The following is a 16,832-nucleotide window of genomic DNA, read 5'->3' on the forward strand; positions in this document are numbered from 1 at the left end:
TGAGTATCGCGATATTTTGTTTGGCGATACTGTATCGATTTAAAAAAACGGAATATCGATATTAAAAAAATTTAAAAATCATACAAGATTCATGGCAGTTGTTTAATTTAAGCCTGCAGCTTTCTCTGGTGGTGGGGGCGTTTTGTGCAGTTCTCAGCGATTCCACGTGGAACAAATACAAACTGAAAAACCTGTGAAATTCAAGATGAAAGGTTCTGAGAATGTTCAACATCTGTATTTAGTTTATTGTTTTAAAATTGTTTTGTTTTCTTTAAGAATCCTGCAAGCACTTTATTTTTCATTGATATTAAGTAAATGTAATTATTTTGTTCAGATCAAAATGTTATGACATTGTATGTTACAATTGTAAACTTAAACTGTGAACTTTTAAAGCAGGGTCTAAAAATATATATGGTCTTTTTTTATAAAAAATACATATTATACATTTAACTAAAGGATCCTTTCATTTTTCCCCTTTGACTCGTACTGCACAAAAAGTGGTTCAATAACGGTGAATGTTACAGGGACTGATTATTGCAAATGCAGATCCCACTGTGTTCTGGTCAAATAATTTGTATTTATTTATTTATTGCTAAGGTTTGCATATGGTGGTGTGTTCTTAATGACAGCTTTCCTAAAAATATATCCTATTCCTAAAAGAATAAATATCCCAATATATGGCCTTGCTTACAGTATCGCAACCCCTGTATCGTGATACGTATCGTATCGCCAGATTCTTGCCAATACACAGCCCTACATTTTACCACCTCATACTTTTTTCAAACTAATGTACACTGTGCCTAAACTGTGTTGACAGTTTGTTTATTTAGGTTGTACGTGGTGGGTTTGGATTGGTAGATAAATCTCTAAAACAAAGTAAAGTATATGAATCAGCTGCAGAAATCACTGACATCTTCATGAACACTTTGTCTCCAAGCTGCAAATAATTAAACAATTTTATCAAATGCAAACATAGTAACATCACTGCTGTAATAATACTTCAACAACAACAAATGACTGTGTCAGCGATTCATACAATAAATAATGTATAACTTTGAAAGTATACCAGAACCAAAAGATTGTTTGCATGTAGCTTGATTGCTAAACACAATAAAATTCCCGTTATACAGTTGGGAAACGATGATGCAACTTACCACATTCAATGTGAAACACAATGCCATCTCTGACTTTAAACATCAAGAACTTTTTCAACTTTTCCCTGCGGTATTTTTGCTGTTTTCATACTTTTCGTAACTTCAGTCCCGCTCTTGGTCAATGATACTCCAAAACATCTTGAGACCGAAAACACATCTGGCCACGTATGTAAAGAAAACTACAAATACCATAGGCCACATTCTCACCATACGGCCTTTAAAGGGATTTGTAGTTTTTTAAGAAACACAACCTAGTTGACTTAACGACTCCCGTCCCAGTATGAAACTACATTTCCCACGATTCCAGAAAACCCGGAATCACAGTTCCCGTAGTCCTGGCCGTATGTACTGCCTGTTTGCTGCAGCAGAGAAGGAGGTGGTGTCGAGAGACTGGCAAGATCCAACAACATCGCAACCTCAACCAACACCACTATACAATGAAATTATCATCAATAATACCCGCTCCCGAACTGCACTACTTCACCCTCCTGCTGGTATGTGGCTGAGTAATCCCGTGCTCTTTCAGTAACACTCTTCTCCAGGTTTACTTGCAATAGCTAGCTCATATAACGCTAGCTATTGGAAGGGTTTTATGGACTTGGATGCGATGCTCTTGATTTACATCGGTAATTAACGGGTTATTATAATAAGGTCTCCAGATTTGGAAGAACGGGTGACTTTAACTATGTCACTTCTGAATATGTCAATAGGTTTAATGGCCTGTGATGAATGTAGGTTAGCTGCAGAAAGTGTTAGACAGATGGCTAATGTGGCTAACCAGCTATTAGAGTCACCGGACTTGCAGCTGTAAGTATGGGACGTTTTGAGAGTTTATAGTCTGTTGGCCAACTATTCCCATTTAATGTACAACCACACTCTCATATAAACATGCCAACTTATATGATTCATTTAGAGTGTTTGCAAGCAAACTAAGACTCATTCAATCATACAACCTTTATTTTTAGCAGTTTCAAATACAGGGTTGAAGGGGCCAGGAGAGTTTTGCTCTCTAGTGTAGATAAGGACCCACATAAAAGAGTTGTTGATGAATAAGAAGGCACCACGTCATTAACAACGTAAGTTTGGGAACTTTGCACGGGTTTTAAATGATAACTGCAACTTGTTGGAATAAACAAATGTTTGAGGTGCTTACAAGTATCTTACTCTCATTCATAGTTGTGAAGTTCCGTAGACAGCGTTTAATGTGAGCCTATTCAATACGGAAAGTCCTTTAACAAATGAATTAAGCACTTGAAATCGGGTTTTACAATAGGAACTATAGAATTATCAGGTGTCAACAGTGATCTTTATAGTCCTAAAGTAAAGAGAGGGATATTTTGGTATTCATTTCATCCGACTTTGCAGTGAAGAAACCGGTTGGTGAACGTGTCTGTTGTGGCCGAATCCTATTGGTTGTCAACCCGGAAGTGGCCCGCGCCGCTCCGCGCAGCACAGCATGATGTGAAAACCACAGCAGCAGTATCCTTGCTGCATGTGTGGTACATTTAAACAAGCTTTTAATTGCTCTTGGGTTGTATTTTAGTAGGGCCAGCATACTGGTTCATGATCATAATCATGATTATAATATCTATAACCTCAGAGCAGAGGTAGTTAGCTTGTGATTGACCTCTGAGAGCTTCTGTTTGTCTTTTATTAATCATTTCAATAACATGAGTTAAAGGGGTCATATGATGCGATTTCATTTTTTCCTTTCTCTTTAGAGTGTTACAAGCTCTTGGTGCATAAAGAAGATCTGTAAAGTTGCAAAGACTAAAGTCTCAAATCCAAAGAGATATTCGTCTTGCCGTTCACAGTGTACTTGTCAAGTTAGTCTGTCTCACAGTGTTTATTTAAGGAGGTGTAAAGATGTCTATAGTATAGCATTATACCTGTCTTCAGGCTATCTTTGATGCAGTGAGTCAAACAGGAACAGCAGACTCATCCAGCCAGCCAGCCTCTTTAACATGTGGCATTATCAAATCCATTTATCACATATGTTAGATAGCCACGTTACTTAGCTTCAATGAACTTTGGTAGTGATATGATCGTTTCAGAGTAATAACACAAAACATATACAGTGGTGTGAAAAAGTTTTTGCCCCCTTCCTGTTTTTTTAATTGTTTGCATATTTGTCACACTTAAAAGATTCAGATCATCAAACAAATTTTAATATTACACAAAGATGACCTGAGTAAATACAAACTGCAGTTTTGAAATTATGATTTCATTTATTAAGGGAAAAAAGCTGTCCAAACCTGCCTGGCACTACGTGAAAAAGTAATTGAATTAAATCTTTAATAATTAAATAAATAATTAAATCTAATAACTGGTCGTGCCACCCTTTGCAGCAACAACTGCAATCAAGCGTTTGCAATAAATGGCAATGAGTCTTTCACAGGAATTTTGGCCCACTCTTCTTTGCAGAATTGTTTTCATTCAGCCACATTGGAGGGTTTTTGAGCATGAATGGACTGTTTAAGGTCATGCCACAGCATCTCAATCGGATTTAAGTCTGGACTTTGACTTGGCCACTCCAAAACCTTAATTTTGTTTTTCTTGAGCCATTCAAAGGTGGACTTGCTGGTGTGTTTTGGATCATTGTCCTGCTGCATAAACCAAGTGCGCTTGAGCTTGAGGTCACAAACTGACGGCCGGACATTCTCCTTCAGGATTTTCTGATAGAGAGCAGAATTCATGGTTCCATCAATTATGGCAAGTCATCCAGGTCCTGAAGCTGCAAAGCAGCCCCAGACCATCACACTACCACCACCATGTTTGACTGTTGGTATGATGTTCTTTTTATGAAATGCTGTGTTGGTTTTACGCCAGATGTAACGGGACACACACCTTCCAAAAAGTTCAACTTTTGTCTCATCAGTCCACAGAATATTTGCCCAAAAGTCTTGGGGATAAACAAGATATTTTTTGGCAAATGTGAGACAAGCCTTTGTGTTCTTTTTGGTCAGCAATGGCTTTTGCCTTGGAACTCTCCCATGGATGCCGTTTTTGCCCAGTCTCTTTCTTATTGTTGAATCATGAACACTGACCTTAATTGAGGCAAGTGAGGCCTGCAGTTCTTTAGCTGTTGTTCTGGGTTCTTTTATGACCTCCTGGATGAGACGTCCTTGCGCTCTTGGAGTAATTTTGGTAGGCCGGCCACTCCTGGGAAGGTTCACCACTGTTCCAAGTTTTCTCCATTTGTGGATAATGGCTCTGACCGTGGTTCGCTGGAGTCCCAAAGCCTTAGAAATGGCTTCATAACCCTTTCCAGACTGATACATGTCAACTATTTTGTTTCTCATCTGTTCTTGAATTTCTTTAGATCGCGGCATGGTGTGTTGCTCTTTAAGCATGCTTCACTTTGTCAGACAGGTTCTATTTAAGTGATTTCTTGATTCAACAGGTCTGGCAGTAATCAGGCCTGCGTGTGGCTAGTGAAATTTAACTCAGCTTTCTAAAATAATGTGGTTAATCACAGTTCTTTCATGATTTAAGAGGAGGGGCAAATAATTTTTCACGTAGGGCCAGGTAGGTTTGGACAGCTTTTTTCCCTTAATAAATGAAATTATCATTTAAAAACTGCATTTTGTATTTACTTGCATTATCTTTGCGTAATATTAAAATTTGTTTGATGATCTGAATCTTTTAAGTGTGACAAATATGCAAAAAATTTAAAAAACAGGAAGGGGGCAAAAACCTTTTCACGGCACTGTACGTATTTGCTAGATTACTCATACCACCTAGAATCAGCCAGACTAATATCATCACATGGCTAAAGAAAATGGCAAAAGTCCAAACTACATTTCGTTACGTTGTTTTTTATGTTACAGAAAGGCAAGTCTGTCACAATTATGGAACTTTTTTCTGCAAGTAATTGTTATGATAAAAGAAATTCATTGTGTGTTTTGCTCATGTCAGTTACAGTGCTTACGTAATCCACATATATCTTAAGACACCATTTATGAACTGAAATTGTAAACATATAATATGTATATTATGAATATAATGTAACATTTCAAGTCTTACTTACAAGTTTAAGTAAGTATGTGTGTAGATATGACTAAAATGCTCTAAATATTAAAGTACATTATGTAGTATTAGTATTATTACAAAAATATGGTAATACTATTCATTTAGTATAAAAATGATGTGTATTGCACATATATCAGACAGACCAATGATATGACATGGCTATGTCTGTGTATATATGTTCATTTAAGCAAAAAGCTTTTCTGTATTTTATCAAAATTCCCTTATTTGAGTAGTAGTATGTGATTGGAATTTAAAGTGCACTGCACAATGATCACAGTTAGATTAGATTATTGGAGTTTATCAGTTTTCACTGTTTCTAAGTAACAGTGAGGCTTAAATGTACTTTCCTATTAAAGGGGGCTTTTGGGAAAAAATTGAGAAATAGAAAATGATTTGTTTCAAAAGGATATCTTGGGTAAAACATCTTTTGTTGATAAGAGATTTAGGACTCATTCTTATAGCTACTAGACACTAGACTTTAATCTTTAATCTAGTGCTGCACAATTAATCGAATTTCTAATCGTGATTACAATTACGGATGCCACAATTACGTAATCGTTCAAAGCAGCAATTAATCGTTTAAAGTCCACTTATGTTATTCTGCGTCCTTAAGATGTTTTTTTCTTTCTACAGGTTATTGTAAGAGTTTTCCCATTGTTTTAAAAAATGTAGTTTTAATATAACATTATAATACCATGCATATTTTTTTTTTTTTTATTATTTAAAGAAGAAACCAAACCAATGTACATATGACATTTGAGGCTTAGGACTATAGAAAAGCAATAAAAGTTTTTCAGTTAGAGTGTTTTCAGCTTGTTTAAATTGTGATAATCCTAATAATCGCAATTACAATTTCAAAGGAATAATCGACAATTATGATTTTTGTCATAATCGTGCAGCCCTACTTTAATCTAAGAGTCCAGTGGTAAATCAATAAGAATCAATATGATAGATAATTAAATATAGGCTCGACTGTCACAATTGTTTCAAGCACATTTTGCTTTTACTTATTTAGCAATAGGGTAATGATTATTTAATATAATATGGTGTGGATAGATGCAAAGATGAAGTAAAATTCAATAGAAATTAGCAGCAATAGAGTTGCACACTTCAAATGGGCTTTACAAACTGCCACACTATAGTCAGATGGAACAGGTCAGCAAAGATTCACTTTCCATTTGTCAATTAATATCCCATTTCTCTCAGAAATTTTTATCTATGAATGACGTGTTAGTTCTTTAATGAGTTTGCCTGGACTGATAGCATCAGTTTTCCTGTTTGTCATTAAAATAAACGACATCCCAGTCTGCTTTTTGATATTTGCATATGTGTTTTGTTTAATGCTAATTCGATGGTGATGTTATTAGCATAAGGTTTCCCTTTTCAGTCCTTTGGTACTTTGCTCAGTTATATTTGTATGAACATAAATATATTCAACAACTGTTACGTAAACTGAACAAGTTTCACAGACATTTGGTGGACAGAAATTGATTAATTTAACAAAATTGTGGTATAAAAACCTTTTGACCTTCATTTTCTACTGCCTGTAACTGTTCGTGTCTTAAGGACCGTTCCATGTGCAGTATTTGTTTGTTTATTTGTGTACTTTTTATAAAAAAAGAAACTGTTATTTATTTGTAAGTAGGGATGTAACGATTAACCGCAAGCCGGTTTAAAATCGATTCAAATATGTGACGTTTCAAATCGGTTGAGATGCTAAACAAATCGCGATTCATTTAGGGGTAGGAGTTTATATGACTGTATGTCTGAGGGGAAGTTACTGTCTTTAGAAAAGTTTAGATTGTATTTTTACTTTTCATCTTGCCTTTGTATGATGCATATTAAAGTTCATAAGTGCAGCGCTGCTTTGTTTACAAGGAAACCAAGGAAACGCTTTAAGCGCCACCTGCTGGCAGAGAGTGAATCTGCGTCTCATTCAGCTCGTCTGCTGTTTGTTTCATTAAATTGTGTCATTTAGCAGACGCTTTTATCCAAAGCGACTTACAAATGAGGACAATAGAAGCAATCAAAACCAACAAAAGAGCAATAATATGCAAGTGCTATATTAGTATATTATTATAGTGTTATATTTCAATTTCACAAAGAAATGTGCAGCATTTTGTCCAAGCAATAATAAAAAGACACATTTAATTTATAATTTGTCTTAAATCTCATTTTGTAAAAAAATTAATTAAAAATTATCGTGAATCGAATCGTGAAATCAAAATCGTGAACGAATCGAATCGTGAGTTGAGTGAATCGTTACATCCCAAGGGTCCAAACTTAAAAATGCTCTGTGATTTGTGTTCCCCATATTTCCGTGTTGTTGACTTAATTCAAGAAATATTTCAAATGCCACACACAGTTCTGCAAAAGAAAAAAAAGGCATTCTAAACAAAGTTATGGTGATAATTTTAGTTGAGGTTTTAAAATGATGCATGAGTCTCAACAGATGTTTAATAGACCGTTTGTATATCTATATTTGAATCGCTTACATCACTAATAATTCAGCTTATTCCAATTATTGAACTTCATTTTCGACCCTGCATTAAAGCAGGTGTTTTGTATAAGATTATAGGTGATCAATATGACTGTCCAAAGATAATGGTTTATCACTGTTACTGGCATACAAACAGTTTACCAATGAACCACCTCTATTGTTGGCAGGTAACAGGTCTGTATACTCCAGGACGAGGAGAGATCACCAGTCTGGATGCTGGAAACATCGATGACATCCTCAGTGAGTTCCTACCCTGTTTATTTGTGCCTTTGAAGGAGGCTGTTTCATCAGTAGTTTCAATCAGACAGTTACTGCACCTGTGTTGTGAACGTGAGTGTGAGTTATCTAATGGTGCTTTGTCATTGCAGCAGATCAAATGAAATTAAACCACATGTTTCTCTCCACAGACAGTGCAGGGGTGGCTCTAGTCAACTTCTATGCAGACTGGTGAGTGTTCCAGATGTGTGTTGGTTAGAAAGGGTCATGAGAGTTGTTGATTTTCTTTGTGTGCTGGTTCCCCGTATGGGTAGGTGACAAGAATACTTAAAGGGTTAGTTCACCCAAAAATGAAAATTAGCCTGTGTTTTACTCACCCTTGTAGCATCCTAGGTGTTTGTGACTTTCTTCTTTCAGACGAATCCAATCAGAGTTATATTAAAAATTATTAACTCCAAGCCTTACAATGGGGTAAGCGGGTGTTGGTTGTCAACAGTAAAGAAGACGTTAAATAAAGTGCGCATATCCATAATAAAACGTCCCTCACATGGCTCCAGGGGGTGAATAAAGGCCTCCTGTAGCGAATCCATGCATTTTTGTAAGATAAATATCCATATTTCAAATGTAATAAACACTTTTCTCTCACTTCCGCTGACTGTGGTACGCGGAAGACATTCAGGTGGATGATGTAAGACGTATGCGAATCCTCGTTTTGTGCTTCTAATTCGTGAACGCCATTTTGTTTAGTTTTGTCTCCGCGTTCGTCACTTATCACGCAACGCCAACGTCTTACGACATCACGAAGTGAGAGAAAAGTGTTTATTACATTTGAAATATGGATATTTATCTTACAAAAATGCATGGATTCGCTACAGGAGGCCTTTATTCACCCCCCGGAGCCGTGTGAGGGACGTTTTATTACGGATGCACGCACTTTATTTAACGTCTTCTGAACTGTTGACAACCGAACACCCGCTTACCCCCGTTGAAAGGCTTGGAGGGGCCAGGACAATTTTTAATATAACTCCGATTGGATTCGTCTGAAAGAAGAAAGTCACATACACCTAGGATGCTTCGACGGTGAGTAAAACACAGGCTAATTTTCATTTTTGGGTGAACTAACCCTTTAACTAAGTTGACTTGTCCTGAGGATGATGATATAACAAAAAGCTTTTTGATGGTGATGTTATTAGGGTTGTAACAATACACGATTCAGTTTGATACACAATACTGATATCAAAATACAATACACTCACAAGACTGTTGTGTTAAAAAATAAAATGGTAGGGGTTATTTTTTTGGATTATTACGTCTAGGATGTATAATAAACAGCTAGCAAAAAGTACTGCTCATTAACCAAAATAGAAATATTCCTGATTCTGCTTAGCTAAAAATACTGAATTGTTAGAAATGTATGCTTGTATTCGGTCCCTGACTACGTACATTGAAAATGTTTTATATATTGTATTGTATTAAATAATGTATTTTATTTTTAATGTATTAATAATAATGAATTCAATAAACATGGAAGTTCAAATTTAATATCTGATATGCTCTTAATATGTGGATCATTGTATATGTTAATATAATCTGTCTAAACTTTCATTTTGGGGTGAACTACACACAATACATATTGTCGTTATCCATGATACATATTGTTGCATTTTTGTATTGCGATATATTGTGACACGATATCTTGTTACACCCCTAGATAATAATATTATTATTATTATTGTTCAAATAGCTTTATTGATCTTATAGTAAAATGAGAAAAGAGTACTTTATTGATATAGTAAAATGGTCAAAAAGTTACGGTGGCAGAGAAGTGCAAAGCAAATCACAATTCTGAAAACAAAATAACAAATTACAAACGCAAATGTACATCAGCTCCAGTGGCGCAGATGGATAAGCGCTAAGATTTGAAAAGGGAGGGAAAAAAAGTTCGGCAAAAAACGGGATCGAACCCGGGTCGATCGCGTCAAAAAGCCAACGGCACGCGCTTATCCATCTGCACCACTGGAGCTGATGATTTACAGCCACTTTTAACTAAATGTAAATAGACACCCCGTATTTTTTATTCCATAGTAAGGGCAATTCATACAATACATTTAAACTGAGCTACTTTAATACCATCTCCGAACTTTCTACCACGACTCTGCTGTTCTTCGGCTGGTTCTTCCCTGTATACGTTGATTGACAGATGTCTCGTCCAGTCAGCGGTGAGTAATCCCAAACCAATGGCGCCGTCTCAAACTATACCTACCTCTTCCGGTTTGTCTGATTTGTCGTTGTGTTTTCTGACTTGTTCATTTGTTTTCGGATTTGTCGTTGTGTTTTCTGACTTGTTATAATGTTTTCTGAATTGTTGTTGTGCTTTCTCAATTGTTATTTTGTTTTTTAGACTTGCATTTGTGTTTGTTATTTTGTTTTCAGAATTGTGATTTGCTTTGCACTTCTCGGCCACCGTAAAAAGTGAATAAAAATCGAAAACATTTTTAAAGAAATTGTGAGCATTTATAGGATCTGAAAAATACACTTTAAACAAAATGCAAAGTAGTGGGATCTCATATCAGCACGAAGAGGTTTATCTTATGCCTGGTTTACATGACATTTTATTGAACAGACCTGAAATGAAAAAAGAAAAACTTGCACTAGCATCTCGTAATTTAAAGTATCTGTATCCAGTACTGAGCTCATTTTATTTGTGTGTATTTTCTGCAGGTGTCGTTTCAGTCAGATGCTCCACCCCATCTTTGAGGAGGCGTCCAATATAGTGCGGGAAGAATTTCCAGACACTACACAGGTGGTGTTTGCCCGGGTGGACTGTGACCAGCACTGTGAGTTTATACACACACACACACACACACACATTGGTTTAGCCTTTGAGATAAAGCAAATTAAACAGAATTATTTATGTTTTGTAAAGTGTTTGATGGTTTAATGACAAAACTGCTTCTTCTGTGAAGTCAAGGCGGCTCAAAGATACCCCACAGTGTGGGTGTGTGTGAGCGAGAGACGGAGCATTACTGATTCCAGCCGATCGGCTTTGGAGTATTTACCCCCCACATCAGTTGACTTTCATGTCTCGGCCCCTCCCCCTTTCTTTCTTGCCTTCTCTCTTTCTTTTTTCTCTACTTTCTTTAGTTCTTTCCCCTTTTTTGGCCATCTTTCTCTTTAAAATGAGACTTCCCACGACCTCTGACCTTTTGATCTTTCTCTCTCATAACCTAAAAAACCCATATTGACCCATATTTTGTTCTCCAAAGTGCAAAGGATCTCCAAGGTTGAAGTGTTTTTTCTACATTTGGGTCCTAAAACTCACTTTTCTATGTATTATATTAATGTATAAGTGTGACCGGAAAAAGTCATGTCACCTCATTCTGTTGGGTTTCATTGATTTAAAAACACCTTTAGATATTCAAATGACATCTATAACGTTCACTACCATTCAAAAGCTTGGGGTCAGTTAGATTTTTTTAGAGCTGTTTTTTAGAGCTGTTTTATTTATGTTCTTTTATTCATCGGTGATGAACTAGATTGGCCAACAATGAATTCTTTCTATTCATCAAAGAATCCTGAAAAAGTTGACCACAGTTTCCACAAAAATACTTTTCTGTTTTCAACATTGATAATAATAAGAAATGTTTCTTGAGCAGCAAATCAGCATATTAGTATGATTTCTGAAGGATTGTGTGACACTGAAGACATCACAGGAATAAATTACATTTTAAAATACATCATAATAGAAAACCATTATCTTAAAACAATAGTACTGTTTTGAATGTATTTCTGATCAAATAAATGATGCAGACTAGGTGAGCATAAGAATCTTCTTTAATAAACTTATACAAATCTTACCAACCTCAAACTTTGAATGGTAGTTTAGCTGATATAAAAGAGTTGAGTTATTTTTTGTTTCCACTGATAGCTGATATAGCCCAGCGCTACAGGATAAGCAAATACCCCACACTGAAGCTGTTCAGGAATGGGATGATGATGAAGCGAGAATACAGAGGTCAAAGGTCAGTGACCGCCATCGCTGATTTCATCCGCCAGCAGAAAGTGGATCCAATTAAAGCGATAGAAAATCTGGAGGAAATCAGCACTATAGATGTGAGTGTTTCACAATCACAATACTATACAGTTTTCTTTCTGTAGCACATTTAAAATGTCTACCCAAAGTGCTTTTTAGGTACAGTGACTAAGAATGATTGCTGTGTCATCTTAATGTCCTTCCTTCTCTTTCAGAGGAGTAGACGCACCATCATTGGTTACTTTGAAAAAAGGGACTCTGACAATTACCGTACTTATGAGAAAGTGGCCAACATCCTGAGAGATGACTGTGTTTTCCTGGCAGCTTTTGGGTAAGAGAAGCACTTTAGATACTTAAAGTCAGCATGACGTGATAATTCACAGAACCTGTTTTCTAAGTGCATGTTACTGATTTTATTATATGCATGGGTGAATAGTTCATGTTTTTATTTTTTATTAATTTGTCATAATTCGATCTTCCAGTGAAATGACACTGGAAGTCCCAGTCCCTTGGGCCTTGAAAGGGGTAAAAACCTATAGGTTTAAAATGTTGAGTATAGTGTGTGAATAAATAATGACAGAATTTTCAGTTTGGGTGAGCCGTTTCTCTAAGGCAAGACACTACAGAGGCAGTACTGATCAGTTTTGAGATTTTGGCCTATTTTGCTTTCATAACATGTATTCTTTCAGACTAGTGGAAAGAAAACATCCAAAATACACATTTAAGTGTTTATTTTAGTACACTTTATCTATTTGTGTCTGTAGATTGTGTCAATTACAAATCATATATTTTCCTCTGCACTGAGATTCTGATTTTTGTACTTGAGATTTATGCAGATGAATGCATATTCTATTAGATAATGCATTGTTTGTGTATTTACACATAGCATTAGAGAAAACGTAATATAAAAGTTTTCTTAATGTACTGTGAATAATCAACTGGGGAAGTATGGTGATATCAACTAGGCCTAGTTAAAATGTTTACCCTAATATTCACCTGTAATTTCCTTACCTTAAATCAAGTCAGTCAGACCTCAATTTTCTATTCCTTTCTCGTTTTTTACAGGGAAGTTTCTAAGCCTGAGCGGTTCAGTGGTGATAATATTATTTATAAGCCAATGGGAGAGAATGCTCCTGACATGGTCTACATGGGCTCACTCACAAATTTTGACCTCAGCTACACCTGGACACAAGACAAGTGTGTGCCGCTTGTCCGAGAAATCACATTTGAAAATGGAGAGGTATGCTTTCCTTTCTCAAAATATCTTTTTGTGTGTGTATAAGAGGTAGCGCATGTACTTTTTGTCCGCATTTGTTATTTGTGTACATCTTAACAGTCGAACAACGATATCATCATTTGCATAAGAAAAGTCCCCTCCCCCTCAGTGTACTTTTCCCACACTCGAGCACATCTGACTGTGTACGTTTCAAGTGTGTTTGTGTTTTAAAGTCGTCCGCATGCCATGTCCTTTAGTGGGTGTGGGTTTTTTCTTTGATTTACGTGACCGCATGTTTTGAATATCTTCGGTCTCTGTTGCTCGGTGATGGAGCAGATTCTCCACAATCTGCTCCACTGACCCACCTCTGCCCAACTGCACTTCACCCAAACATCCTACACACTCTCAAAACTCATTAGAGCGCATTTTGTTTCTGGTCCTCAAATCAGAGAAATGTTCCATCAGTGCTAATATATTGTATAACAGAAATGGGACTTTTTACTGTTTGTGATTAGAATTTGCTTTTGTGTGTGTGTGTGAAGGAACTGACGGAGGAGGGCATCCCGTTCCTGATCCTCTTCCATCAGAAGGACGACACAGATAGTCTGGAGAAATTTCAGCAAGAAGTGGCTCGCCAGCTTATCAGTGAAAAGGGTATGCATAGGGATCAGAAAGGGTCATGGGCGGGTCAATATTTAATCATTTTCATAAAACTATTAAATAAGACAATGAATAAAAGCCACTCATAGAACTCGCACCTTTACATGTATTCACTTTGGCTATGGAGTCATGCATTGCAGGTTTCCTCTTACCGGCTCACACCATCAGCATTGCTTTTCAAGACATTAGGGGCTTTGGCACTGGAGGAACCTTTTCATAGTTCCTAGAACTATTGGCGGAAGTACCCGCTTTTTGGCGTGTTCGCACCGCAGGAACTAGGAACGTATTTAGTTCTAGGAACTCTGTTTGGGGGAACTAAATTAGCTCCTACTTCAGAGTAGGGTCTAAAACAGTTCTATAGGAACTACCAGTGAAGAAAATGTACGCTGATTGGCCAAACGCATATGAAACACCCCAGCCTTTTTAAAAATATTTACTCCACGAACATGAAAAACAGCGATAATGGCATTTAGCTACCTGTTGTCTGTAGCATTGTGCTCTTTTCTCAGCCTCGATGATATGTAACACTGCAAGTTGTCATAGGAGATTTAGTCAGATTTTCATGCTCTTTCAATTGTGTAAATTGTGCATTTACATTCCATCGAAACCCGACACACAACAAAAACAGCTCAGATCACAACATCCTCCATTAACCAGTTGACTCGAACCCTCGACCTTAGAGTTACAAGTCTGACTCTCTAACCATTAGGTCATGACTGCCAGTGCGAATGCAACCAGGAAAATAGCCCAAGGGGGAAATTGGTTCTCTTGGAATGACCCTGCTGGCTAGTTCCTTCAACTGAGTTCCTAGAACTACGTGTTGCGAAAGCCCCTATGGTACAGAGTTCAGGGCTGCCTCTCCCAAAAGTATTGTAAGCTTAGCCTATATAATGCAAGTGTGTGGACCTTTTTAAACCATAATCTATGGTTTCTGAGCAACTGTCATATGTGTGTTCGCTTGACATAACCACAGTATGTTGTGAAGCATGATGTAAAAAAAGCATTGTTGTTAAAGTGACAGAGAAGCATATAGGACCAACACTTTCACAATGCAATGTTGTTTACATCATGTGAACACTCTTATGATAGTTGACCGGTAGTGATGGTTTATAGTTTAAAAACACACTGTTTTATTTCACTTCAGAAAACATAGATTTTATTACGTATGTATTATCGCTGTTTGTTTTGTGTGTTTTTTAAGGCATCAGCTTCGTCATGTACACTCCCATTATGTGAAATATAGTAATGGATTATTTTTATGCAACTATTTGTGTTCAGTTGAAGAAAGAGTCATGTACATCTGGGATGGTATGACGGTGAATCCCTTTAAAGGGATAGCTCACCCAATAATGAAAATTACTCATCCTCAAGTTCTTCCAAGACCTTCGTTCATCTTCAGAAAACAAATTCAGGTATTTTTGATGAAATTCGAGAGCTTTCTGACCCTGCATAGACAGCAACGGAACTACCATGTTCAAGGCCCAGGAATGTAGTAAGGACATTGTTAAAATAGTCCATGTGAAATCCGTGGTTAAAACTTAATTTTATGAATCTACGAGAATACTTTTTTGTGCTCAAAGAAAACAAAAATAAGTAAAAGTATTCTCGTAGCTTCATAAAATTACGGTTGAACCACTGATGTCACATGGACTATTTTAACAATGTCCTTGCTACGTTTCTGGGCCTTGAAAGTGGTAGATGCATTGCTGTCTATGGAGGGTCAAAAAGCTCTCGGATTTCATCAAAAATATCTTCATTTGTGTACCAAAGACGAACAAAGGTCTTGTGGGATTGGAACGACATGAGGGTGATTAATTCATTTTCAGACAGAATTTTCATTTTTGGGTGAACTAACCCTTTAAGATTGACTAATAAATTAATCGTAATGTATTATTAAATTAATTAATTAACCCACCAACTAGTCGGTTTTGAAAATGCGTTTTTTGTTTTTTTTCACATCCCTGATGCAAATATAGTTTTGATGGCCAAAAATGATGTTTAGACACAGTCAGTATCTACAACACCTCTAAATTGACCTTTTCTCTCAGGTTCTATAAATTTTCTTCACGCCGATTGCGATAAGTTCCGGCACCCTCTGCTGCACATTCAGAAGACCCCCGCTGACTGCCCTGTAATTGCCATCGATAGTTTCCGCCACATGTATGTCTTCCCAGAATTCAGCGACTTCGCGTAAGTATGGGACTTGTCCATGTGTATTTATTGCAGTGATTCCTTGAGCCTCCTATCTGCAGTTTATGTCTTGTTCCAGACACCTACCAATTAAACAACGATTGTAGACTCGGCCCACAGCAACACACACTGAGAGAGTGATAGAGAAAGGGCTTTGGGCTTCATCTCTCAGCCAGTTATGCCAATTAATTTAGCAACACCTGACTGCTAGCTGTAATGTGTGTGAACATAGTAGCGTAGTTTTCAACGGTAATTATTTATGACACCAGAGGCCGTACATGACAGAAAGCATCATAATTCAGCGCATGCCTTATTTTATTAAGCACTCTGTATATCCTATTATCCAATAAGGGCCTTATCAGCCTGCCTCTGGTCAGTCTTTGATACAGCTGATTGTCCAGGGGGTCAGTGGCATCTGGGACAGTACAGATGATGTCATTATCTTGTTAAAATGCTGTGGTTTTGGAGACTGTCGGCTCTCTTGGGGTCTTATCTGTTCACTCATTAAATCGATGATGCTGCTCGTGTTGTTGTTTGTTTTTTGGACTGTTTTATGATGCTTTGTGTGTATGAACAGGGTTCCAGGAAAGCTGAGGCAGTTTGTTTTGGACCTGCACTCAGGAAAGTTGCACAGAGAGTTCCATCACGGCCCAGACCCCACAGACAGCACTCCAGAACAGGTCAGATTTGTTTTTTTGTTTTATGATGCTTTGTGTGTATGAACAGGGTTCCAGGAAAGCTGAGGCAGTTTGTTTTGGACCTGCACTCAGGAAAGTTGCACAGAGAGTTCCATCACGGCCCAGACCCCACAGACAGCACTCCAGAAAGAAC

At 37.1% G+C, this 16,832-nt stretch overlaps 2 protein-coding genes across 3 annotated transcripts in view; one reads left to right on the top strand and one right to left on the bottom strand.

The window, feature by feature from the left end:
- Nucleotides 1-1,301, bottom strand: part of LOC107706121 (inversin-like) — a 32,909-nt gene extending 31,608 nt beyond the window's left edge. Inside the window, exon 1 of the mRNA XM_016509707.1 lies at nucleotides 1,155-1,301. The gene's annotated coding sequence lies outside the window, so the exon portion shown is untranslated. The remainder of the gene's footprint in view (nucleotides 1-1,154) is intronic.
- A 202-nt stretch (nucleotides 1,302-1,503) lies between these two features.
- LOC107706132 (endoplasmic reticulum resident protein 44-like) overlaps nucleotides 1,504-16,832 on the top strand; it is a 19,723-nt gene continuing 4,394 nt past the window's right edge. The window contains exons 1-10 of one of the 2 annotated variants that reach the window (XM_016509724.1): nucleotides 1,504-1,648; nucleotides 7,854-7,926; nucleotides 8,094-8,133; nucleotides 10,624-10,739; nucleotides 11,831-12,015; nucleotides 12,151-12,266; nucleotides 13,001-13,175; nucleotides 13,694-13,805; nucleotides 15,860-16,001; nucleotides 16,579-16,681. In XM_016509724.1, the coding sequence (XP_016365210.1) occupies nucleotides 1,592-1,648; nucleotides 7,854-7,926; nucleotides 8,094-8,133; nucleotides 10,624-10,739; nucleotides 11,831-12,015; nucleotides 12,151-12,266; nucleotides 13,001-13,175; nucleotides 13,694-13,805; nucleotides 15,860-16,001; nucleotides 16,579-16,681 (1,119 nt within the window). In that variant the 5' untranslated portion in view covers nucleotides 1,504-1,591. The remainder of the gene's footprint in view (nucleotides 1,649-7,853; nucleotides 7,927-8,093; nucleotides 8,134-10,623; nucleotides 10,740-11,830; nucleotides 12,016-12,150; nucleotides 12,267-13,000; nucleotides 13,176-13,693; nucleotides 13,806-15,859; nucleotides 16,002-16,578; nucleotides 16,682-16,832) is intronic. The other variant, XM_016509718.1, reaches the window with a different exon arrangement.

The sequence above is a fragment of the Sinocyclocheilus rhinocerous genome, unplaced genomic scaffold (genome assembly GCF_001515625.1).
Source record: "Sinocyclocheilus rhinocerous isolate Xijiao unplaced genomic scaffold, SAMN03320098_v1.1 scaffold1333, whole genome shotgun sequence".
NCBI lineage: Eukaryota > Metazoa > Chordata > Actinopteri > Cypriniformes > Cyprinidae > Sinocyclocheilus > Sinocyclocheilus rhinocerous.